Source organism: Poecile atricapillus, chromosome 28 (genome assembly GCF_030490865.1).
Source record: "Poecile atricapillus isolate bPoeAtr1 chromosome 28, bPoeAtr1.hap1, whole genome shotgun sequence".
In the NCBI taxonomy this organism is placed as follows: domain Eukaryota; kingdom Metazoa; phylum Chordata; class Aves; order Passeriformes; family Paridae; genus Poecile; species Poecile atricapillus.
Window position 1 is genome coordinate 2,128,688 of NC_081276.1, and position 26,269 is coordinate 2,154,956.

Below are 26,269 nucleotides of genomic sequence, written 5' to 3' on the forward strand. Positions count from 1 at the left end.
CCTTCCTAAATTTCAGGGAATTTCAACCTCCTCATTTCACCCCGACCCCAAATTAAAATCAACAATTACACTTCATTTATTACAAAAAAAAACCCCCAATTAAAATATTACACAATTCCCATCATTCCCACCATTTCCCTAGAAAATATTTTAGGATTTGGGGGGTCCCCCCCCAAAGAAAAAATTAACAAACCCCAAAAGGGTTTTTTTTTTGTCCCCCAAACCCCCAATTTAAGACCCCCAAAACCCCTTTAAGGCAACCAGGGGGGTGCAAACCCCATAAAAAAAACCTTATTTACAACCAGGGCAAGGCACTGGGGGGGTCCCAGAGGATTTTGGGGACATTTGGGGACATTTTAGGGTGTGGGGGGGGGTCACACCACCATCCCCCCCAATTCTGGCACCCCCAAAACGAGGAATTTTGGGGTTTTTTAACAGCAAAAAAAGGCACAAAAGTCTTTGGAGAGGGGGATGGGGGAGGGGGGGATGGGTTTTTTTTTGGGGATGTCCCCCCCCCCCAAAATGTCCCTTTTTTGGGTTTTTTTTTTTGGGGTCACCCCCGGAGTTTGTCGTAGTCGCTCACCATCCTCTTGATGTGGAAGAGTTTGTTCCGGAGGGTTTTGGATTCCTGTTTTTTCTCCTGGTATTCCGGGCTCTGGGGAGGATTTGGGGACGTTCAGGGGACGTTTGGGGACACGGGGCAGGGGAGGGGGGGGTGACACCAAAAAAGGAGAGGGAAACGCCAAAAGTCCCAAAACTCACCCGTTTCAGGTCCTTGAGGTGGTTGTACTCCTCGGCCAGGGCCTGTGGGGACAGCAGGGTCAGGGACAGAGGGGACAGGAGGGGACAGGAGGGGACAATGGGGACAATGGGGACAGCGGGGTCAGGGACAGAAGGGACAGGAGGGGACAGGGACAGAGGGGACAATGGGGACAATGGGGACAGCGGGGTCAGGGACAGAGGGGACAGAGGGGACAATGGGGACAATGGGGACAGCGGGGTCAGGGACAGAGGGGACAGGAGGGGACAATGGGGACAGGAGGGGACAATGGGGACAGGAGGGGACAGGGGGGACAGGAGGGACAGGAGGGGACAGAGGGGACAATGGGGACAGAGGGACAATGGGGACAGGAGGGGACAGGGGGGACAATGGGGACAGGAGGGGACAATGGGGACAGGAGGGGACAATGGGGACAATGGGGACAATGGGGACAGGAGGGACAATGGGGACAGGAGGGGACAATGGGGACAATGGGGACAATGGGGACAGGAGGGGACAATGGGGACAGTGGGGACAATGGGGACAGGAGGGGACAGAGGGGACAATGGGGACAGGGGGGGACAATGGGGACAGGAGGGGACAATGGGGACAGAGGGGACAATGGGGACAGCGGGGTCAGGGACAGAGGGGACAGAGGGGACAGGGACAGAGGGGACAGGAGGGGACAATGGGGACAGTGGGGACAATGGGGACAATGGGGACAGGAGGGGACAATGGGGACAGAGGGGACAATGGGGACAGGAGGGGACAATGGGGACAGTGGGGTCAGGGACAGAGGGGACAGAGGGGACAGGAGGGGACAATGGGGACAGGAGGGGACAATGGGGACAGCGGGATCAGGGACAGAGGGGACAGGAGGGGACAGGAGGGGACAATGGGGACAGGAGGGGACAATGGGGACAGAGGGGACAGGAGGGGACAGGAAGGGACAGGAGGGGACAATGGGGACAGGAGGGGACAGGGGGGACAGAGGGGACAGGAGGGGACAAGAGGGGACAGGAGGGGACAATGGGGACAGGAGGGGACAATGGGGATAGAGGGGACAATGGGGACGGGGGGGACAGGAGGGACAAGGGGGACAGAGGGGACAGGGAGGGGACAATGGGGACAGAGGGGACAAGAGGGGACAGGAGGGACAACGGGGGGGACAGGAGAGGACAGAGGCAACAGGAGGGGACAATGGGGACAGAGAGGGGACAAGAGGGGACAATGGGGACAGGAGGGACAGGAGGGGACAATGGGGACAGGAGGGGACAATGGGGACAGAGGGGACAATGGGGACAGAGGGGACAGGAGGGACAGGAGGGGACAGAGGGCACAGGAGGGACAATGGGGACAGAGAGGGGACAAGAGGGGACAGAGAGGGGACAATGGGGACAGGGAGGGGACAATGGGGATAGAGGGGACAGGAGGGGACAATGGGGACAGGAGGGGACAGGAGGGGACAATGGGGACAGGAGGGACAACGGGGGGGACAGGGAGGGGACAATGAGGGAGGAAATAGGGGAAAAGAAAGGGGACAGGAGGGACAAGGTGGGGACAGGAGAGGGGACAGGAGGGACAGAGGGGACAGAAGGGGACAATGAGGGAGGAAATAGGGGAAAAGGAAGGGGACAGGAGGGACAGGGACAGGAGGGGACAGGAGGGACAGAGGGGACAGGGTGGGAAATAGGGGAAAAATGGGGGGGAAGAGGGGAAAAGGAAGGGGGCAGGAGGGACAAGGGGGGACAGGGGACAGGAGAGGGGACAGGAGGGGACAATGAGGGGGGAAATAGGGGAAAAGGAAGGGGACAGGGGACAGGGACAGGAGGGACAGGGACAGGAGGGACAGGGACAGGAGGGACAGGGACAGGAGGGGACAGAGAGGGGACAATAGTGGGGAAATGGGGGAAAAATGGGGGAAGAGGAAGGGGGCAGGAAGGACAAGGATGGGACGGGGGGACAAGGGGGGACAAGGACAGGAGGGACAAGGGGGGACAAGGACAGGAGTGACAAGGGGGGACAAGGACAGGAGGGGACAGTGGCGGGGAAATGGGGGAAAAATGGTGGAGAAGAGGAGAAAAAAGGGAAAAAAAATGTGACAAAAATAAGGAAGAAAGACGGAAAAGAGACAAAAAACCGTGGGGGAAAAAAAAGTTTAAAAAAAGCATAAAAAAACCCAAGGAAAAACTCAGAAAAAAAACCCTCAAAAAAAGAGGTGGAAAAAAAAGCGGGAAAACAGCAGAAAAGAGGGAAAAAAGGAGGAAAAGGCGAGGATGAGGAAGGGCTGGGCTGACCTGGTACTGGGGGCTGTCCTCGGGCACCTGGTCCAGCTGGCGGCCCAGCGCTGCCAGGCGCTCGTTGATGCCGTCCATGTGCGCACACAGCTCCTTGTAACGCCGCAGATCCCGCGCAAACTCCTCCTTGTAGCGCCGGCGGGAGCCCGGGGACACCACCGGGGGGAACAGCCTGGAGGGGAGAGGGGACACGGGGTGACCATGGGGGGACACCACCGGGGGGAACAGCCTGGAGGGGAGAGGGGACAGGGTGACCATGGGGGGACACCACCGGGGGGACAATGGGGGGACACCACCGGGGGGAACAGCCTGGAGGGGACAGGGGACACGGGGGTGACCATGGGGGGACACCACCGGGGGGAACAGCCTGGAGGGGAGAGGGGACACGGGGTGACCATGGGGGGACAACAGGGGGACAATGGGGGGACACCACCGGGGGGAACAGCCTGGAGGGAGAGGGGACACGGGGTGACCATGGGGGGACAACGGGGTGACCACCGGAGGGAACAGCCTGGAGGGGAGAGGGGACACGGGGGTGACCATGGGGGGACAACACCGGGGGGAACAGCCTGGAGGGGAGAGGGGACACGGGGTGACCATGGGGGGACACCACCGGGGGGAACAGCCTGGAGGGGACAGGGGACACGGGGTGACCATGGGGGGACACCACCGGAGGGAACAGCCTGGAGGGGAGAGGGGACACGGGGTGACCATGGGGGGACACCACCGGGGGGAACAGCCTGGAGGGAGAGGGGACACGGGGTGACCATGGGGGGACAATGGGGGGACACCACCGGGGGGAACAGCCTGGAGGGGAGAGGGGATGGGGTGACCATGGGGGGACAATGGGGTGACCATGGGGGGACACCACCGGGGGGAACAGCCTGGAGGGGAGAGGGGACATGGGGTGACCATGGGGGGACAACAGGGGGACACCACCGGGGGGAACAGCCTGGAGGGGAGAGGGGACACGGGGGTGACCATGGGGGGACACCACCGGAGGGAACAGCCTGGAGGGGAGAGGGGACACGGGGTGACCATGGGGGGACAATGGGGGGACACCACCGGAGGGAACAGCCTGGAGGGGAGAGGGGACAGGGTGACCATGGGGGGACAACGGGGGGACACCACCGGAGGGAACAGCCTGGAGGGGAGAGGGGACATGGGGGTGACCATGGGGGGACAATGGGGGGACACCACCGGGGGGAACAGCCTGGAGGGGAGAGGGGACACGGGGTGACCATGGGAGGGAACAGCCTGGCGGGGAGAGGGGACACGGGGGTGACCATGGGGGGACACCACCGGAGGGAACAGCCTGGCGGGGAGAGGGGACACGGGGTGACCATGGGGGGACAGGGGTGACCATGGGAGGGAACAGCCTGGAGGGGAGAGGGGACACGGGGGTGACCATGGGGGGACAGGGGTGACCATGGGGTGACCATGGGGGGACACCACCGGGGGGAACAGCCTGGAGGGAGAGGGGACACGGGGGTGACCATGGGGGGACAACAGGGGGACAATGGGGGGACACCACCGGGGGGAACAGCCTGGAGGGGAGAGGGGACACGGGGGTGACCATGGGGGGACAATGGGGTGACCATGGGAGGACAACGGGGTGACCATGGGGGGACACCACCGGGGGGAACAGCCTGGAGGGGAGAGGGGACACGGGTGACCATGGGGTGACAACGGGAGGGAACAGCCTGGAGGGGAGAGGGGACAGGGTGACCATGGGGGGACACCACCGGGGGGACAACGGGAGGGAACAGCCTGGAGGGGAGAGGGGATGGGGTGACCACAGGAGGGAACAGACTGGCGGGGAGAGGGGACACGGGGTGACCATGGGGGGACCATGGGGGGACAACGGGGTGACCACCGGGGGGAACAGCCTGGCGGGGAGAGGGGATGGGGTGACCATGGGGGGACACGGGGTGACCATGGGGGGACACCACCGGGGGGAACAGCCTGGCGGGGAGAGGGGACACGGGGTGACCATGGGGGGACAATGGGGGGACAACGGGGTGACCATGGGAGGGAACAGCCTGGCAGGGAGAGGGGACACGGGTGACCATGGGGGGACAACGGGGGGACAATGGGGGGACAACAGGGGGACCACCGGAGGGAACAGCCTGGAGGGGAGAGGGGACACGGGGTGACCATGGGGGGACAATGGGGGGACACCACCGGAGGGAACAGCCTGGTGGGGAGAGGGGACAGGGTGACCATGGGGGGACACCACCGGAGGGAACAGCCTGGAGGGGAGAGGGGACACGGGGGTGACCATGAGGGGACAGGGGGTGACCATGGGGTGACCATGGGGGGACAACGGGGACACCACCGGAGGGAACAGCCTGGAGGGGAGAGGGGACATGGGGGTGACCATGGGGGGGAACAGCCTGGAGGGGAGAGGGGACAGGGGTGACCATGGGGTGACCATGGGGGGACAACGGGGGGACAACGGGAGGGAACAGCCTGGCCAGGGAGAGGGGACAGGGGTGACCATGGGGGGACCACCGGAGGGAACAGCCTGAAGGGGAGAGGGGACACGGGGGTGACCATGGGGGGACAATGGGGTGACCATGGGGTGACCATGGGGGGACAACAGGGTGACCATGGGGTGACCATGGGGCGACAACGGGAGGGAACAGCCTGGCTGGAGAGAGGGGACAGGGGTGACCATGGGGGGACAACGGGGTGACCATGGGGTGACCATGGGGGGACAACGGGGTGACCACGGGAGGGAACAGCCTGGCGGGGAGAGGGGACAGGGGTGACCATGGGGGGACCATGGGGGACAACAGGGGGACAACGGGAGGGAACAGCCTGGCAGGGGAGAGGGGACACGGGGTGACCATGGGGGGACAACGGGGTGACCATGGGGGGACAACGGGGTGACCATGGGAGGGAACAGCCTGGCAGGGAGAGGGGACAGGGGTGACCATGGGGTGACCATGGGGTGACCATGGAGTGACCATGGGTTGATCACGGGGTGACCATGGGGTGACCACAGGGGGATCGTGGGGTGACCACAGGGTGACCACAAGGTGATAAACCACAGAAAAATTGTGATAAACCACAGGAAAATGGGGATAAACCACGGGAAAATGGGGATAAACCATGGGAAAATGGGGATAAACCACGGGAAAATGGGGATAAACCACGGGAAAATGGGATAAACCACGGGAAAATGGGGATAAACCACAAAAAAATTGTGATAAACCACAGGAAAATGGGGATAAACCACAGGAAAATGACCACAGGAGGACAATGACCACAGGGGACAATGACCACAAGAGGACAATGACCACAGGAGGACACTGACCATAAGGGACAATGACCATAAGGGACAATGACCACAAGAGGACAATGACCACAGTGGACAATGACCACAGGAGGACACTGACTACAAGGGACAATGACCACAGGGGACAATGACCACAAGGGACAATGACCACAGCTGGACAATGACCACAGGAGGACAATGACCACAGGGGACAGTGACCACACAGGACAATGACCACAGGGGACAATGACCATAAGGGACAATGACCATAGGAGGACAATGACCACAGCTGGACAATGACCACAGGGGACAATGATCATAAGGGACAATGACCACAGGAGGACAATGACCACAGGAGGACAATGACCATAGGGGACAATGACCACAGGGGACAATGACCACAGGGGACAATGACCACAGTGGACAATGACCACAAAGGACAATGACCACAGGAGGACAATGACCACAGGAGGACAATGACCACAGCTGGACAATGACCACAGGTGGACAATGACCACAGGGGACAATGACCACAGGGGACAATGACCACAAGGGACAATGACCACAGGAGGACAATGACCACAGGAGGACAATGACCACAGGTGGACAATGACCACAGGGGACAATGACCACAGGGGACAATGACCATAAGGGACAATGACCACAGGTGGACAATGACCACAGGGGACAATGACCACAGCTGGACAATGACCACAGGGGACAATGACCACAGCTGGACAATGACCACAAGGGACAATGACCACAGGAGGACAATGACCACAGCTGGACAATGACCACAGGGGACAATGACCACAGGGGACAATGACCACAGGTGGACAATGCCCTCCCTGCTCCCGCTCTCCACCCCATTCCTGATCCAGGCCCGGACTGTCCCCGGTGTCACCTGTGCCAGCGCTCGCGGTCGCGCTCGTCGGCGGAATCCGCGGCCGTGGTGCAGTCAGTCTCATACTGGGAGCACTGGGAGTACTGGGACTCGTCCGGCTCGGGCGCACGGCGGCCCCGGCGGCGGCCCCGGCGCGAGGGGGGCTTGGAAAGGGGCTGGGAGCCGCTCTTGTCATCCGAGGGGGTGGCGGGGTCTGGGTCGCTGAGGGGATATGGGGTCATTGGATATGGGGTCATTGGATATGGGGTGTGGGATATGGGGTGTGGGATATGGGGTGTGGGGTGTGGGATTTGGGATATGGGATATGGGATATGGGATATGGGATATGGGGTGTGGGATATGGGGTGTGGGATATGGGGTGTGGGATATGGGATATGGGGTGTGGGATTTGGGATATGGGGTGTGGGATATGGGATATGGGATATGGGATATGGGGTGTGGGATATGGGATATGGGGTGTGGGATATGGGATATGGGGTGTGGGATATGGGATATGGGATATGGGGTGTGGGATATGGGGTGTGGGATATGGGATATGGGATACGGGGTGTGGGATATGGGATATGGGATATGGGATATGGTGTGTGGGATATGGGGTGTGGGATATGGGGTGTGGGATATGGGATATGGGGTATGGGATATGGGATATGGGGTGTGGGATATGGGATACAGGGATGTGGGGTGTGGGATATGGGATATGGGATACAGGGATGTGGAGTGTGGGGTGTGGAATATGGGATATGGGATATGAGATATGGGATATGGGATGTGGGATGTGGGATATGGGATATGGGATATGGGATGTGGGATATGTGTTATAAATACACATATTATATTATATATATAAGAGAAAGTGTATTTATGTGTATAATATTATATATATATAGTATATATATATATACACACAATATGTATAATATTATGTGTATTTATAACAATATGGGATATGGGATATGGGATATGGGATATAGGGATGTAGGATATGGGATACAGGGATATGGGCTATGGGATACAGGGATATGGGATATGGGATACAAGGATGTGGAGTGTGGGATATGGGATATGGGATACAGGGATGTGGGATGTGGGATATGGGATACAGGGATATGGGAACACAGCTTTGGCACAGGGCGTGGGGGTGCACATGGGGATTTCTCCTTTCCCAGCTTTTCCCTCCCTTTCCCAACCCCCCAATTCCTTTCCCCACCCCTCTCCCAACCCCTCCCCACATTTCCCACATTTCCCTCCTTTTCCACCCCTTTTCCCACATTTCCCTCCCTCTCCCGCCCCTTTTCCCACCTTTTCCGGCTGCCGGGGGTCGGGGGTGCCCCGAGGCCGATTTGGGGGGGGTCGCTGTAGGAGGGGGGGCTGTAGGGGGGGGTCGCGCCCTTCTCCGAGTACGCGACGGTGGCGGCCTCGTCCGGAACGCTCGTCCCGCCCGACACGTTCTTCACCTGGAAAAGGGGTCGGGATTTGGGAATTCTTTTGGGGCTGAGATAAAGGAGAAACCGGCGAGAAATGGCCTGAGAAAATTCCCTGGGAATTGCGTGGAAATTCCCTGAGAAATCGATGGAAGTTGTTGAGAAATCCCTGAAAATTCCCTGAAAATTCCCTGAAGATTCCCTGAAAATTCCCAGAAAATTCCCTGAAAATTCCCTGAGAAATCCCCGAGAATTCTGTGAGAAATCCCCCAAAATTCCCCAAGAAATCCAGGAGAAATCTCATGGAAAATCCATGGAAACCAGGGGTTGTTGTCCCACCTGAAGTCCCCCAAATCCTCCAGGGACATTCCCACAAACCCCAAAACCTCAAAACCCAAAAACCCCAAAACTCAAAAACTCAAAACCACCACAAACCAAAAACCCCAAATCCCAAACCCCAAAACCCCGAACCTCAAATAACAAAACCCCAAACCCAAAAAACCCAAACCTCAAATAACAAAACCCCAAACCCAAAAAACCCAAAAACCCCAAACCCCCAAACCCCAAACCCCAAAACCCCCAAACCTCAAAAACCAAAAACCCCAAAACCCAAACCCCAAAAACCCCAAACCTCAAAAACCAAAAACCCCAAAAACCAATAACTCTAAAACCCAAAATCTCCAAAACCCAAACCCCAAAAACCCCAAAACCCAAACCCCAAAACCCAAAACCCAAAAGCCCCAAACCTCAAAAACCAAAAACCCCAAAAACCAATAACTCTAAAACCCAAAATCTCCAAAACCCAAACCCCAAAAACCCCAAAACCCAAACCCCAAAACCCAAACCCCAAGATCCCAAACCCCAAAACCCCAAATCCCAAAAACCAAAACCCCACAAACCAAAAATCTCAAATCCCAAAAACCCCACAAACCAAAAACCCCAAAAATCCCAAACCCCAAAAGCCCCAAAAAACCCCAAAACCCCAAACTTGGGTGCCGCCCCCACAGCTTTGGGGTGGCCCCACAGAAGGAGCGGGGACATCCGCCTGTCCCCTGTCCCCTTCCTTCCGGCCCTTTGTGCCTGTCCGGTCCCTGGTGGCCTTGGGGACATCCGGCCGGACGCGCCACTTCCGTCCCTGTCCCCTCCCGAGGGCCACCAGCTGTGTCCCCAAACCTGGTGGCATTTGGGGTGACCCCATAAAAAGCGGTGTCCCCAAAAAGGGGGTGACAGTGAGGGTGACACTGAGGGTGACACTGAGGGTGACACCGAGGGTGACACCGAGGGTGGCACTGAGGGTGGCACTGAGGGTGGCACCGTGTCCCCAAAGGGACAGGAAATGCTCGGCCAGGGAGGGACTTTGAGTAAATAAACGGGGATTGGATCCGAAAGAAATCAAAATAATCCCAAATGGGATCAAAGGGAACGGAAATGGAAATGGAAACGAAAAATTCAATGGGACACGAGAAAGGGAGAGCGGCCACCAGGGAGGGGACTTGGGAGAGGTGGCAGGGGACAGACAGGGGACAGGGGACAGACAGGGGACAGGGACAGGGGACAGGGGACAAGGGACAGGGACAGGGGACAGGGACAGGGGACAGGGACAGGGGACAGGGACAGGGATGGGGACAGGGGACAGGGGACAGACAGGGGACAGGGGACAGGGGACAGGGGACAGGGACAGGGATGGGGACAGGGACAGGGACAGGGGACAGGGGACAGGGACAGGGGACAGACAGGGGGACAGGGGACAGACAGGGGACAGGGGACAGGGGACAGGGACAGGGATGGGGACAGGGACAGGGGGACAGGGGACAGGGACAGGGATGGGGACAGGGGACAGGGGACAGACAGGGGACAGGGGACAGGGGACAGGGGACAGGGACAGGGATGGGGACAGGGACAGGGACAGGGGACAGGGACAGGGGACAGGGGACAGGGACAGGGACAGGGGACAGGGACAGGGATGGGGACAGGGACAGGGGGACAGGGGACAGGGACAGGGATGGGGACAGGGGACAGGGGACAGACAGGGGACAGGGGACAGGGGACAGGGGACAGGGACAGGGATGGGGACAGGGACAGGGACAGGGGACAGGGACAGGGGACAGGGGACAGGGACAGGGACAGGGGACAGGGACAGGGACAGGGAACAGGGGACAGGGAACAGGGACAGGGGACAGTATTTGGGGACAGGGGTGGGGACAGGGACAGGGGGACAGGGAGAGGGAGAGGGGACAGACAGGGACAGGGACTGAGGACAGGGGACAGTGTTTGAGGACAGGAGGGCAGGGACAGGGGACAGTGTTTGGGGACAGGGACAGGGGACAGGGACAGGGGACAGTGTTTGGGGACAGGGGACAGGAATGGAGGGACACAGACAGAGGGTTGGGGACACCTGGAGAGAGATGTGGGGACACAGAGGAGTGAGGGGACACGGGGGGCACAGGATGGGGACAGGGGACAAGGGGACAGGGACAGGGGGACAGGAACAGGGACAGGGACAGGGACAGGGGGACAGGGACAGGGACAAGGACAGGGACAGGAATGTCCCCAAATCCCCTCCCCCCCTTCCCCTGGGAGTGCTGTGACATTCCCACCCCCAGAGGACAGGAGGTGACACCTCCCGGGCCACGCTGGGGACACCAAGGCCGTGTCCCCAAGGTCCCCATCCAGGTGCCAGCAGCTCCTGGCGCTGGGAATTCCAGGTTTTCCCGGTGCCACCTCCCGGTTAATCATTGGCCAGACCGAAACCGCGCGTGGTGGCACCTGGCAGTGTCCCCTGGCCCTGTCCCCAACCCCTCCCAGTGTCCCCAACCCCGCCTGGTGTCCCCAACCCCTCCTGGTGTCCCCAACCCCTCCTGGTGTCCCCTGGCCCTGTCCCCAACCCCTCCCAGTGTCCCCAACCCCTCCCAATGTCCCCAACCCCTCCCGGTGTCCCCAACCCCTCCCAATGTCCCCAATCCCCTCCTGGTGTCCCCAACCCCTCCCAGTGTCCCCAACCCCTCCCGATGTCCCCAACCCCTCCCGGTGTCCCCAACCCCTCCCAGTGTCCCCAACCCCTCTTGGTTTCCCCAACCCCCTCCTGGTGTCCCCAACCCCTCCCGGTGTCCCCAACCCCCTCCTGGTGTCCCCAACCCCTCCTGGTGTCCCCAACCCCTCCCGATGTCCCAACCCCTCCTGGTGTCCCCAACCCCTCCTCGTGTCCCCAACCCCTCCCAGTGTCCCCAACCCCTCCCAGTGTCCCCAAATCCTCCCGGTGTCCCCAAATCCTCCCAGTGTCCCCAACCCCTCCCAGTGTCCCCAACCCCTCCCGGTGTCCCCAATCCCTGCCAGTGTCCCCAACCCCTCCTGGTGTCCCCTGGCCCTGTCCCCAACCCCTCCCAGTGTCCCCAACCCCTCCCGGTGTCCCCAACCCCCTCCCGGCGTCCCCAACTCCTCCCGGTGTCCCCAACCCCTCCTGGTGTCCCCAGATTCTCCCAGTGTCCCCAACCCCTCCCGGTGTCCCCAAACCTTCCTGGTGTCCCCAACCCCTCCCGGTGTCCCCAACCCCTCCTGGTGTCCCCAACCCCTCCCAGTGTCCCCAACCCCTCCCTCAAGCCCTCAACCCCTCCTGGTCCCCCCCCAAATTCCCAAAATTCCACCCCGGTGTCCCCAAAGCTTTTGGGGTCCCCAACCCCTCCCAATGTCCCCAAATCCTCCCAGTGTCCCCAACCCCTCCTGGTGTCCCCAACCCCTCCTGGTGTCCCCAACACCTCCCGATGTCCCCAACCCCTCCCGGTGTTCCCAACCCCTCCCGGTGTCCCCAAATCCATTAAATCCCCCAAAGCCGTCCCTGTGCTCCCATCCTGAATCTGGGAATTTGGAATCCACTGGAAAAGGGCCAGGAAGGATCTCCCAGAGATCCCATTCCCAAAAATCCCCAAAATCCTCAAAATCCTGGGATTCACCTGCTCCTCCTCACCTGGCCCCAGGGAAAAGGGCCGGGAAAGATCTCCTGGATCCCATTCCCAACATTCCCAAAAATCCCAAAAATCCCAAAATCCCAAAAATCCAAAAAATCCCAAAAAATCCCAAAAATCCCGGGACTCACCCACTCCTCCACCTCCAGCCCCGCTGATAAAAGGGCCAGGAAAGATCTCCTGGATCCCATCCCCAACATTCCCAAAATTCCAGGACTCCACGTCCAGCCCCACTGATAAAAGGGCCGGGAAGGATCTCCTGGATCCCATTCCCAATATTCCCAAAATCCCAAAAAATCCCAAAAAATCCCAAAAATCCCAAAAAATCCTGGGACTCACCCACACCTCCACATCCAGCCCCGCTGATAAAAGGGCCAGGAAAGATCTCCTGGATCCCATTCCCAACATTCCCAAAATTCCAGGACTCCACGTCCAGCCCCATTGGGAAAAGGGCCGGGAAGGATCTCCTGGATCCCATTCCCAATATTCCCAAAATCCCAAAAAATCCCAAAAAATCCCAAAAATCCCAAAAAATCCTGGGACTCACCCACTCCTCCACATTCAGCCCCGCTGATAAAAGGGCCAGGAAAGATCTCCTGGATCCCATTCCCAACATTCCCAAAATTCCAGGACTCCACCTCCAGGCCCATTGGGAAAAGGGCCAGGAAGGATCTCCCAGATCCCATTCCCAAAAATCCCAAAGAACCCAAAGAACCCAAAAATCCCAAAAAATCCCAAAAATCCAAAAAATCCCGGGACTCACCCACTCCTCCACATCCAGCCCCATTGGGAAAAGGGACAGGAAGGATCTCCTGGATCCCATTCCCAACATTCCCAAAATTCCAGGACTCCACGTCCAGCCCCACTGATAAAAGGGCTGGGAAGGATCTCCCAGATCCCATTCCCAAAAATCAAAAAAATCCCAAAAAATCCCCAAAAATCCCAAAAAATCCCAAAAATCCCAAAAAAATCCCAAAAATCCCATAAAATCCCCCAAATCCCAGGACTCACCCACTCCTCGACGTCGGGCCCCTCGGGCGCGGCCGGGATTTTATCCCAGTAAATGTTGTGTTTTCCGTATTTCCAGATCTTGCTGCGGGTTTTGTGGGCGAAGAGGCAGATGAGGCAGAGCAGGAGCACGATCAGGAACCCGCAGGCGATGGCAACGGCCTGCGGGAAAAACGGGATTTGGGAATTCTGCCCGGGAGCGTCACCGGCTCGGCGGCGGGGAGTGGGATTTTCATCCCTGAAATATTTGGATGAGCCCGATCCCGAAGATTCTCTGAGCTTCCTGAATCCCAAACCTTCCCAAATCCCAAATTCCAAATCCCAAACCTTCCCATATCCCAAATCCCAAACCTTCCCGAATCTCAAACCTTCCCAAATCCCAAATCCCAAATCCCAAATCCCAAACCTTCCCAAATCCCAAACCTTTCCAAATCCCAAACCTTTCCAAATCCCAAATCCCAAACCTTCCCGAATCTCAAACCTTCCCAAATCCCAAACCTTCCCAAATCCCAAATCCCAAACCTTCCCAAATCCCAAACCTTTCCAAATCCCAAATCCCAAATCCCAAACCTTCCCAAATCCCAAATCCCAAACCTTCCCAAATCTCAAACCTTTCCAAATCCCAAATCCCAAATCCCAAACCTTCCCAAATCCCAAATCCCAAACCTTCCCAAATCCCAAACCTTCCCAAATCCCAAATCCCAAACCTTCCCGAATCTCAAACCTTCCCAAATCCCAAATCCCAAATCCCAAACCTTCCCATATCCCAAATCCCAAATCCCAAACCTCCCCGAATCTCAAACCTTCCCAAATCCCAAACCTTCCCGAATCTCAAACCTTCCCAAATCCCAAACCTTCCCAAATCCCAAACCTTCCCAAATCCCAAATCCCAAACCTTCCCAAATCCCAAATCCCAAATCCCAAACCTTCCCATATCCCAAATCCCAAACCTTCCTGAATCCCAAACCTTCCCAAATCCCAAATCCCAAACCTTCCTGAATCCCAAACCTTCCCAAATCCCAAACCTTCCTGAATCCCAAACCTTCCCAAATCCCAAATTCCAAACCTTCCCGAATCTCAAACCTTCCCAAATCCCAAATCCCAAATCCCAAACCTTCCCATATCCCAAATCCCAAATCCCAAACCTCCCCGAATCTCAAACCTTCCCAAATCCCAAACCTTCCCGAATCTCAAACCTTCCCAAATCCCAAACCTTCCCAAATCCCAAACCTTCCCAAATCCCAAACCTTCCCAAATCCCAAATCCCAAACCTTCCCAAATCCCAAATCCCAAATCCCAAACCTTCCCAAATTTCAAACCTTTCCAAATCCCAAACCTTCCCAAATCCCAAATCCCAAATCCCAAATCCCAAACCTTCCCAAATCTCAAACCTTTCCAAATCCCAAATCCCAAATCCCAAATCCCAAATCTTTCCAAATCCCAAACCTTCTCAAATCCCAAACCTTCCCGAATCCCAAATCCCAAACCCCAAACCTTCCCAAATCCCAAATCCTACACCTTCCCATATCTCAAACCTTCCCAAATCCCAAACCTTTCCCATCTTTCCCAAATCCCAAACCTCTCCCTGTCCTTTCCTAATCCCGAATTTTTCCTGTCCTTCCCAAATCCCAAACCTTTCCTTGGCCTTCCCAAATCCCAAACTCCAAACGGGAAAGGTTTGGGGGTTGGGAAGGTCGGGCTGGATTTGGGATTTGGGAAGGACAAGGAAGGTTTGGGATTCAGGAAGATTTGGGATTTTGAAGATTTGGGATTTGGGAAAGATTGGAAAGGTTTGGGATATGGAAGAACAGGGGAGGTTTGGGGTTCAGGAAGGTTTGGGGTTCAGGAAGGTTTGGGGTTTGGGAAGGGTTTGGGAAGGATTTGGGGTTCGGGAAGGACAGGGAAAGTTTGGGATTTGAGAAGGATTTGGGATTTGGGGTTTGGGAAGGATTTGAGGTTCAGGAAGGTTTGGAGTTCAGGAAGATTTGGGGTTCAGGAAGGTTTGGGATTTGGGAAGGATCTGGGGTTCAGGAAGGATTTGGGGTTCAGGAAGGACAGGGAAGGTTTGGGGTTTGAGGATTTGGGATTTGGGAAGGATTTGGGGTTTGGGGTTCAGGAAGGTTTGGGATTTGGGAAGGATTTGGGGTTCGAGAAGGATTTGGGGTTCAGGAAGGACAGGGAAGGTTTGGGGTTTGAGGATTTGGGAAGGATCTGGGGTTCGGGAAGGATTTGGGGTTCGGGAAGGATTTGGGGTTCAGGAAGGATTTGGGGTTCAGGAAGGATTTGGGATTTGGGAAGGATTTGGGATTTGGGGTTCGGGAAGGATTTGGGATTTGGGAAGGATTTGGGATTTGGGGTTTGGGAAGGATTTGGGGTTCGGGAAGGATTTGGGGTTCGGGAAGGATTTGGGGTTGTTCGGGTCCGGAGCTGCCGCCGCCCCCCCCGGGGCTCTCCCGGGCCCGTCCCGGGTCAGCTCCGGGCGCTGCCGGGCCCGGCCGGGCTGGAAGAGCCACATTCCAAACCCGCGCGGGGAGCGCCGGGAGCGGGAACGGGAACGGGAATGGGAATGGATCGGGGAATGGGAATGGGAATGGATCGGGATCGGGATCGGGGAATGGGAATGGGAATGGATCGGGATCGGGATCGGGGAATGGGAATGGGAATGGATCGGGATCGGGGAATGGGAATGGATCGGGATCGGGATCGGGGAATGGGAATGGGAATGGATCGGGATCGGGATCGGGGAATGGGAATGGGAATGGATCGGGATCGGGGAATGGGAATGGATTGGGATCGGGGAATGGGAATGGGAATGGATCGGGATCGGGGAATGGGAATGGATTGGGATCGGGGAATGGGAATGGGAATGGATTGGGATCGGGGAATGGGAATGGATTGGGATCGGGGAATGGGAATGGGAATGGATTGGGATCGGGGAATGGGAATGGATCGGGATCGGGGAATGGGAATGGATTGGGATCGGGGAATGCTCTGGGATCGGGAATGGGAATGCTTTGGGATCGGGGAATGCTTTGGGATCGGGATCTGGGAATGCTTTGGGATCGGGAGCGGGGAATGATTCAGGATCGCGGCCCCGCCGCTCCCAATCCCTGCCAGTGTTTAGGGATCGGGGTCACGGGAATGATTTGGGATCCCGGGAATGATTTGGGATCCCGGGAATGATTTGGGATCCCGGGGATGATTTGGGATCCCGGGGATGATTTGGGATCCCGGGACTGATTTGGGATCCCGGGACTGATTTGGGATCCCGGGATTGATTTGGGATCCCGGGGATGATTTGGGATCCTGGGACTGATTTGGGATCCCAGGACTGATTTGGGATCCCGGGGATGATTTGGGATCCCGGGGATGATTTGGGATCCCGGGAATGATTTGGGATCCCGGGGATGATTTGGGATCCCAGGAATGATTTGGGATCCCGGGACTGATTTGGGATCCCGGGACTGATTTGGGATCCCGGGACTGATTTGGGATCCCAGGAATGATTTGGGATCCCAGGAATGATTTGGGATCCCGGGGATGATTTGGGATCCCGGGACTGATTTGGGATCCCGGGACTGATTTGGGATCGCTGCGGTTTGGGGCTGGCGCGGGGCAGAGCGGGGGGAGGTGAGCGAGGGGGCGGGGCTCATTCCCGAATCCCAAATTTTTCCGTCTTTCCCGAATTCCAAATCTCCCCTGTCCCTCCCAAATCCCAAACCTTCCCTGTTCAAACCTTCCCAAATCCCAAACCTTCCTAAATCCCAAACCTTCCCTGTTCCTTCCCAAATCCCAAACCTTCCCCGTTTTTCCCCAACCCGGCTCCGCTCCAAGGATTTTACAACCGGGAGAGCAAAGTTCCCGAAACCGGGAAGCGGCTCCGGGGCTCGTCCCCTCCCCGAAACTCCCGGGAGGGATTATCCCGGGATTTCCTGCATCCCGGGATTGTCCCGGTTTTCCCACGGCCCTGGATTGTCCCGGTTTTCCCAGATTCCTGGATTGTCCCGGTTTTCCCAGATTCCTGGATTGTCCCGGTTTTCCCAGATTCCTGGATTGTCCCGGTTTTTCCCATAAATCCCGCTCATCCCAAGGCAGACGGGGATCGGGGCCGGGACTCGCAGAGCCACCAAATCCCGGGATTCCAGCGGGAAAACCCCTCGGGATCCGCTCTCCCTGCCCCAAATCCCCTTTGCCAAGGATTTATTCCCAAATCCTGGAGATCCAAGCGCTCCTGGGGGTCTCTCCCTCACCCTGTGGGATGAGCCCGACCCCGAAGGTTCTCTGTGATTCCCAAATCCCAAACCTTTCCTTTCCTTCCCAGATCCCAAACTTTTCCTGTCCTTCCCAGATCCCAAACTTTTCCTGTCCTTCCCAGATCCCAAACTTTTCCTGTCCTTCCCAGATCCCAAATCTTTCCCGTCCTTCCCAGATCCCAAACCTTTCCTGTCTTTCCCAAACCTTTTCTTTCCTTCCCAAATCCCAAACCTTTCCTGTCCTTCCCAGATCCCAAAGCTTTCTGTGGGGGTCCCTCTCGCATTCGGGAATTCCTGCCATTTCCTTGGGATCCGCATCCTCATCCCTCATTTCCCGGGGTCCTTCCCTCATTTCCCGGGAATCCCTCCCTCATTTCCCGGGGGGGTCTCTCCTCCATTTCCCGGGAATCCCTCCCTCATTTCCCGGGAATCCCTCCCTCATTTCCCGGGAATCCCTCCCTCTTCTCCCGGGGAACTCTTCCTCACCCTTTGGGAATCCCTCCCCCATCTCCCGGGGCTCCTTCCCTCTTTCCCTTGGGATCCCTCCCCCATTTCCCGGGGTCCCTCCCCCTTTTCCTGGGGTCCCTCCCTCACCTCCTGGGGGTCCCTTCCCCATTTCCCAAACATTCCTCCCCCCTTTCCCACCCCTCCCTCACCTCCTGGGGGTCCCTCCCTCACCTCCTGGGGGTCCCTCCCCCACCTCCCGGGGATCCCTCCCCCACCTCCTGGGGGTCCCTCCCCCATTTCCTGGGGGTCCCTCCCCCACCTCCTGCGGGTCCCTCCCCATTTCCCACCCCTCCCCCACCTCCTGGGGGTCCCTCCCCCACCTCCTGCGGGTCCCTCCCCATTTCCCACCCCTCCCCCACCTCCTGGGGGTCCCTCCCTCACCTCCTGGGGGTCCCTCCCTCACCTCCTGGGGGTCCACGGTGCAGTAGTGGTACAGGTACTGGTTGATGACGGTTCCCCCGGCGTACACCTGGCTGCACATGGCCAGCAGCGGGCTGTAGTAGTAGCCACCGCCGCTCATCTGCGCCTGCGGGTTCACCCCCACCACGTAGACGATGCTGGCCACCAACATCACCAGCGCCAGCACCGCGCTCACCACCAGCACCGCCAGGTAGAACCGCCGCGACCTGGACCCGCCCGACCTGCTCAAGCCGGCCACCAAAAACCCCAGCTGGGCCAGGAAGCAAAGCACCGCCATGGCCATCATGAACCCGTTGGCCGTGCGCGGGTTGGCCACGCCGCCGTAATAACCGTAACCGTAACCGTAATTCACCCCTGAACCGTAATAACCGGAGCCGTAGAAGCCGCCCAGGCCGTTCCCGTAGACGCCGCCGTAGCCGTAGCCGTACTCCCAGGCCAGCGTGGAGGCCACGCAGGCGAAGACGGCGACGCAGAGCAGCAGCACCGCGGCCTCCAGCGCCCGCACCAGCCCCGGCGGCGACGACCACTTGTAGAAATGTTGGGGGACGTCCTCCATGTAGTAGGAGCCCGGCGGTGGCGAGCGGGAGGTGAAGTCGTAGCCGAAATCACCGGTCGGTGGCCCAAAGGCTGGCGGTGGTGGCCCAAAGGATGGTGGGGGTGGTCCGTAAGCGGCGGCGGGGCCGTCGTGGGGTTTTTTGGGGAACATCCCTGGAAAGGAAAGGGATAAAAACGCTGCAGGGAGGCGCTGAGGGAGCTGCAGGACTTTGGTCGCGCTGTTGTCACCGGGTTGTCACCGGGTTGTCACCGGGTTGTCACCGGGTGGAGGCGGCCACGCCGAGGTGGAGCGGCCGGAGAAAAGCTCGGAGGGGAAAAGGATCTTTGGGAAGAGTTTGGAGATCCGGAAAAATCCTCCAGAAAGAGTTTGGAGATCCGGAAAAATCCTCCAGGAGAGTTCAGAGATCCGGAAAAATCCTCCAGGAAGAGTTTGGAGATCTGGAAAAATCCTCCGTGAGGAGTTTGTAGATCTGGAAAAATCCTCCAGGAAGAATTCAGAGATCCGGAAAAATCCTCCAGAAGAGTTTGGAGATGAGGAAAAATCCTCCAGGAGGAGTTCAGAGATCCAGAAAAATCCTCCAGGAGGAGTTCAGAGATCCGGAAAAATCCTCCGGAAGAATTCGGGGATCCGGAAAAATCCTCCAGGAGGAGTTTGGAGATCCAGAAAATCCTCCAGAAGAGTTTGAGATGAGGAAAAATCCTCCAGGAGGAGTTCAGAGATCCGGAAAAATCCTCCGGAAGAATTCGGAGATCCGGAAAATCCTCCGGGAGGAGTTCAGAGATCTGGAAAAATCCTCCGGGAAGAATTCGGAGATCCAGAAAAATCCTCCAGGAGGAGTTTGGAGATCCGGAAAAATCCTCCGGGAAGAATTCAGAGATCTGGAAAAATCCTCCAGGAAAAGCTTTGGAGATCCGGAAAAATCCTCCGGAAGAATTCGGAGATCTGGAAAAATCCTCCAGGAGGAGTTCGGAGATCTGGAAAGATCCTCCGGGAATAATTCGGAGACCCGGAAAAATCCTCCGGAAGAGTTTGGAGATCCGGAAAAATCCTCCAGAAGAGTTTGGAGATGAGGAAAAATCCTCTGGGAGGAGTTCAGAGATCTGGAAAAATCCTCCAGGAGGAGTTTGGAGATCCGGAAAAATCCTCCAGGAAAAGCTTTGGAGATCCAGGAAAAATCCTCCAGAAGAGTTTGGAGATCCGGAAAAATCCTCCAGGAAGAGTCCAGAAAAATCCTCTGGGAAGAGTTCAGAGATCTGGAAAAATCCTCCGGGAAGAATTCGGAGATCCAGAAAGATCCTCCAGGAGGAGTTTGGAGATCCAGAAAAATCCTCCAGAAGAGTTTGGAGATCCAGAAAGATCCTCCAGGAAGAATTCAGAGATCCGGAAAAATCCTCCAGGAGGAGTTTGGAGATCCGGAAAATCCTCCAGGAGGAGTTTGGAGATCTGGAAAAATCCTCCAGGAAGAATTCGGAGATCCGGAAAAATCCTCCGGAAGAATTCAGAGATCTGGGTCAGGAAAAGCTTTGGAGGTTTCTACGTGAAGGAACTCGGAGGAGCCACGGGAAAAAGTTTGGAGATTCCAATCCGAAAATAGCTTGGAGATCCCAATCCAAAAAAAGTTGGAGATCTCAATCCAAAAAAAATCTTGGAGATCCCAATCCAAAAAAAGTTGGAGATCTCAATCCAAAAAAAGATTGGAGATTCTAATCCAAAGAAAGATTGGAGACTCTAATCCAAAAAAAGATTGGAGATCTCAATCCAAAAAAAATCTTGGAGATCCCAATCCGAAATAAGTTTGGAGATCCAACCAAAAAAATTCTTGGAGATTCCACAAAAAATTCTTGGAGACTCCACAAAAAAATTCTTGGAGATTCCACAAAAAATTCCTGGAGATTCCTCCTGGAAAAGCTGGAAAAGCTCCTCCAAAAGAATCTGGAGATCCGCTCTCAACAAGCCGTGGGAACTCCCCCAAAAAATCCTGGAGACCCCACAAAAAAAATCCTGGAGACCCCACCAAAAATCTTGGAAATTCCACAAAAAAAAATCTTGGAGACCCCACAAAAAAAATCCTGGAGACCACCCCAAAAAAATCTTGGAAATCTCAAAAAAAGCCTGGAGACCCCACCAAAAATCTTGGAAAATCCACAAAAAAAGCTTGGAGAAGCCACCAAAAAAACTTGGGAGACCCCTCACAAAAGTTTCCAAGGGAAACTGAGGCATGGAGTCACCAGGGGAAACTGAGGCACGGAGTCACCAAGGGAAACTGAGGCACGGAGTCACCAAGGGAAACTGAGGCACGGAGTCACCAGGGGAAACTGAGGCATGGAGTCAGCAAGGGAAACTGAGGCACGGAGTCACCAAGGGAAACTGAGGCACGGAGTCACCAGGGGAAACTGAGGCACGGAGTCACCAAGGGAAACTGAGGCACGGCGTCACCACCCAGGAGGTTTTGAGGTGGGGAAACTGAGGCAGGGTGAGTCACGCAGCCACGCCGGGCTGGCGGTGTCACCTCCCTGTCCCCTCCCAGCGCCCCGGAGCCGGGCAGGGAATTAATTGGGATTGTTGGAATTCCCTCGGGTTTGGCCTCAGCTGATCCCGGAGGATTAAAAATGGAAATAATCGCGATGAAAATGGGTGGATTGAATGGAATGATTAATTAAAAAAAAACAATTAATTAATTATAATTAAAATTTAAAGTAAAAATTTGAAGTGAAAAAGATGAAAATTAAAATAGAGGTGAAATTAAAATGAAGATTAAAATAAAGATGGAAGTAAAATTAAAATTGAAATCGTTAAAATTGCAATAAAATGAAAATAGAAATGAAAAGAGAAATGAAAATAGAAATAGAAATAGAAATAGAAATAGAAATAGAAATAGAAATAGAAATAGAAATAAAAATAGAAATAAAAATAGAAAGAGAAATAGAAATAAAAATAGAAATAGAAATAAATAAAAATAAAAATAAAAATATAAATGAAAATAAAAACAAAAATAAAAATAAAAATAAAAATAGAAATGAAAACAAAAACAAAAATAACAATAAAAATAAAAATAAAAATAAAAATAAAAATAAAAATAAAAATAAAAACAAAAACAAAAATAAAAATAAAAATGAAAATAAGATAATTAAAATGACAATAAAAACATAAATGAAAATTTACATAAAAATCAAAAATAGAAATAAAAATAAGATAAAAATAACAACAAAAATAGAATAATTAAAACCAGAATAATTAAAAATAATTAAAAATAGAATAATTAAAATAATTTAAAGCAGAATAATTAATAATAATTAACTAAAAATCATTGCAGAGGGCGGAGCCGCCGGGAAAGAGACGAATCCAGGCTGAAAAAATGGAATTTTGGGGGCGTGGGGGGTCCCAAAATGATGAAAATGAGCGCGGGGACCCCCCCGGGCCCTGCAGAGACCCCGGAACAACAAAACCCGAACTCCCCCGGGAAACCCAAAACGGTCCCGGCGGTACCGGGGGAAACCGGTCAGGGCGGGACCCGGTTCCCAAAAATCCCAAACCCGCCGAGCCCGGTGGGAGCCCGGGGGACACCGGGACCGGAACCGGGAGCGGAACGGGGAGAGGAACCGGGAGAGGAACCGGGACCGGAACCGGGAGCGGAACGGGGAGAGGAACCGGGAGAGGAACCGGGAGTGGAACCGGGAGAGGAACCGGGAGAGGAACCGGGAGTGGAACCAGGAGCGGAACCGGGACCGGGAGCGGGAGCGGAACCGGGAGAGGAACCGGGAGCGAGACCGGGAGCGGAACCGGGAGAGGAACCGGGAGCGGAACCGGGAGAGGAACCGGGAGAGGAACCGAGACCGGGAGCGGGAGCGGAACCGGGAGAGGAACCGGGAGCGGAACCGGGAGTGGAACCGGGAGCGGGAGAGGAACCGGGAGCGGAACCGGGAGCGGGAGCGGAACCGGGAGCGGAACCGGGAGCTGGACCGGGGATTTCGGTGGGATCGGGGGGGACGGGACTGGTGCGGACCCGCTGGGAACCCGGTACCGTTTCGGAATCCGGTACCGGCGGGGATCCCGGTACCGCTGCGGAGCCGCTTGGGGATCCCGGTACCGCTGCGGAGCCGCTTGGGGATCCCGGTACCGCTCTGGAACCCCGTAACCGGTACCGGGCGGAGCAGGTTGGGGATCCCGGTACCGGTGCGGACTCGCTGGGGATCCCGGTACCGCTCTGGAACCCCGTAACCGGTACCGGGCGGAGCAGGTTGGGGATCCCGGTACCGGTGCGGACTCGCTGGGGCTCCCGGTACCGCTCTGGAACCCCGTAACCGGTACCGGGCGGACCCACTGGAGACCCGGTACCGCTTCAGAACCCGGTACCGATGCGGACTCGGGTGCCACTGGGGCTCCCGGTACCGCTCTGGAACCCCGTAACCGGTACCGGCTGGAGCCGCTGGGGCTCCCGGTGCCGCCTTAGAATCCGGTACCGGTGCGGACCCTGGAGGGAACCCGGTACCGCTTCAGAATCCGGTACCGGTGCGGACCCCGGTACCGGTTTGGATTCGGTGGGGACCCCAGAACCGCTTTGGAATCCGGTACCGGCGGGGACCCGGGTGCCGCTGGAGCTCCCGGTACCGCTCTGGACCCCCGTGACCGGCACCGGCTGGAGCCGCTGGACACCCGGTACCGGTGCGGACCCGCTGGGGCTCCCGGTACCGCTCTGGAACCCCGTGACCGGCACCGGCTGGAGCCGCTGGAGACCCGGTACCGGTGCGGACCCGCTGGGGCTCCCGGTACCGCTCTGGACCCCCGTGACCGGCACCGGCTGGAGCCGCTGGAGACCCGGTACCGGTGCGGACCCGCTGGGGCTCCCGGTACCGCTCTGGACCCCCGTGACCGGCACCGGCTGGAGCCGCCGGGCACGGCGGTACCGCTTTAAAACCCGGTACCGGCGGGGTCCTGGGTACCGATGGAGAACCCGGTACCGCCCCGCACCCCCGCGGCCGGTACCCGGTACCGGAGAGAAGCCCGGCGGTTCCGAAGGACGAACCCCCCCCAACCGCCCCCGCCCCGCTGCGCGGAGACCCCCGGTGCTCCCTCCCGTTCCGGTAGCGGGGGGTGCCGGTGCCGGTACCGGTACCGGGGGTTCCGGTGCCCACCGAGCCGCTCACCTGCCGCCTCCTCCGCCGCTTTGTTTCACCTTAAAATGGCAGCCGGGAGCGGCGGAGGCGGCGGCGCTGCGGGACCGGCCCCGGGACCCGCCCCCGGGGAGGGCGGGGGGGCAGAACCGGCACCGGAGGGGTTAAAAACGGGGGGGAGGGGGAAAAAACGGCACCGGAGGGGTTAAAAATGGGAGGGAGGGGAAAGAAACGGCACCGGAGGGGTTAAAAACGGGGGGGAAAGGGGGAAAAACGGCACCGGAGGGGTTAAAAACGGGGGAAAACGGCACCGGAGAGGTTAAAAACGGGGGGAAAACGGCACCGGAGGGGTTAAAAATGGGGGGGAGGGGGAAAAACGGCACCGGAGGGGTTAAAAACGGGGGGGAAAGGGGGAAAAACGGCACCGGAGGGGTTAAAAACGGGGGAAAACGGCACCGGAGAGGTTAAAAACGGGGGGAAAACGGCACCGGAGGGGTTAAAAACGGGGGGGAGGGGGAAAAACGGCACCGGAGGGGTTAAAAACGGGGGAAAACGGCACCGGAGGGGTTAAAAACGGGGGGGAGGGGAAGGAACGGCACCGGAGGGGTTAAAAACGGGGGGGGAAAGGGGAAAATACGGCACCGGAGGGGTTAAAAACGGGGGGAAAACGGCACCGGAGGGGTTAAAAACGGGGGGGAGGGGGAAAAACGGCACCGGAGGGGTTAAAAATGGGGGGGGAAAGGGGAAAATACGGCACCGGAGGGGTTAAAAACGGGGAAAAACGGCACCGGAGGGGTTAAAAATGGGGGGAGGGGAAGGAACGGGAGGAATTTTCCCCCCGGGGGAATTTAAACAAATTTGGGAGATTTCACCCCAAAAAAATCCCTGGAAAATTTCACCAAAATCCCTGGAAAATTCCCAAAAAATAATTTGGAGACCCCTCCCAAAAAAAACCCCGAAACTTTGGAAAATTCCCCCCCAAAAAAGTTGGAGAATCAAAAAAAAGAAATTTTGGAGACCCCTCCTGAAAAAATCCCTGGAGATTCCCTAAAAAAACCTGGAAAAGTTCCCAAAAAAATCTTGGAATTCCCACAAAAAAACTGGGAAAGATCCCCCAAAAAATTCCTGGAGATCCCAAAAAAAATCCCTGGAGATCCCAAAAAGTCCCTGGAGACCCCAAAAAATTCCTGGAGATCCCAAAAAAATTCCTGGAGACCCCAAAAAATTCCTGGAGATCCCAAAAAAGTCCCTGGAGATCCCAAAAAATTCCTGGAGACCCCAAAAAATTCCTGGAGATCCCAAAAAAATTCCTGGAGACCCCAAAAAAATTCCTGGAGATCCCAAAAAATCCCTGGAGATCCCAAAAAATTCCTGGAGATCCCAAAATATCCCTGGAGACCCCAAAAAATTCCTGGAGATCCCAAAAAATCCTTGGAGACCCCAAAAAATCCCTGGAGACCCCAAAAAATTCCTGGAGATCCCCAAAAATTCCTGGAGATCCCAAAAAAATTCCTGGAGATCCCCAAAAAATTCCTGGAGATCCCAAAAAAATTCCTGGAGATCCCAAAAAATTCCTGGAGACCCCAAAAAATCCCTGGAGACCCCAAAAAATTCCTGGAGATCCCAAAAAATCCCTGGAGATCCCAAAAATTTCCCTGGAGATCCTAAAAAATTCCTGGAGACCCCAAAAAATCCCTGGAGACCCCAAAAAATTCCTGGAGACCCCAAAAAAGTCCCTGGAGATCCCCCAAGAGCAGCCGGGGTCGGGATGGATCCTCTGGACACTTCTG

At 56.5% G+C, this 26,269-nt stretch overlaps 1 protein-coding gene across 1 annotated transcript; it reads right to left on the reverse strand.

The window, feature by feature from the left end:
* Nucleotides 1–408: 408 nt before the first annotated feature.
* On the reverse strand, nucleotides 409–24,585 carry OCLN (occludin). Its single transcript, XM_058858914.1, has 8 exons — nucleotides 24,513–24,585; nucleotides 18,796–19,520; nucleotides 13,636–13,794; nucleotides 8,544–8,698; nucleotides 7,245–7,445; nucleotides 3,058–3,229; nucleotides 763–804; nucleotides 409–655 (listed from the first exon to the last, which is right to left on the reverse strand). Exons 2-8 carry the CDS (start codon nucleotides 19,516–19,518, stop codon nucleotides 554–556), a joined length of 1,554 nt encoding a protein of 517 aa, XP_058714897.1. The 5' UTR covers nucleotides 19,519–19,520; nucleotides 24,513–24,585; the 3' UTR covers nucleotides 409–553.
* Nucleotides 24,586–26,269: the final 1,684 nt, after the last annotated feature.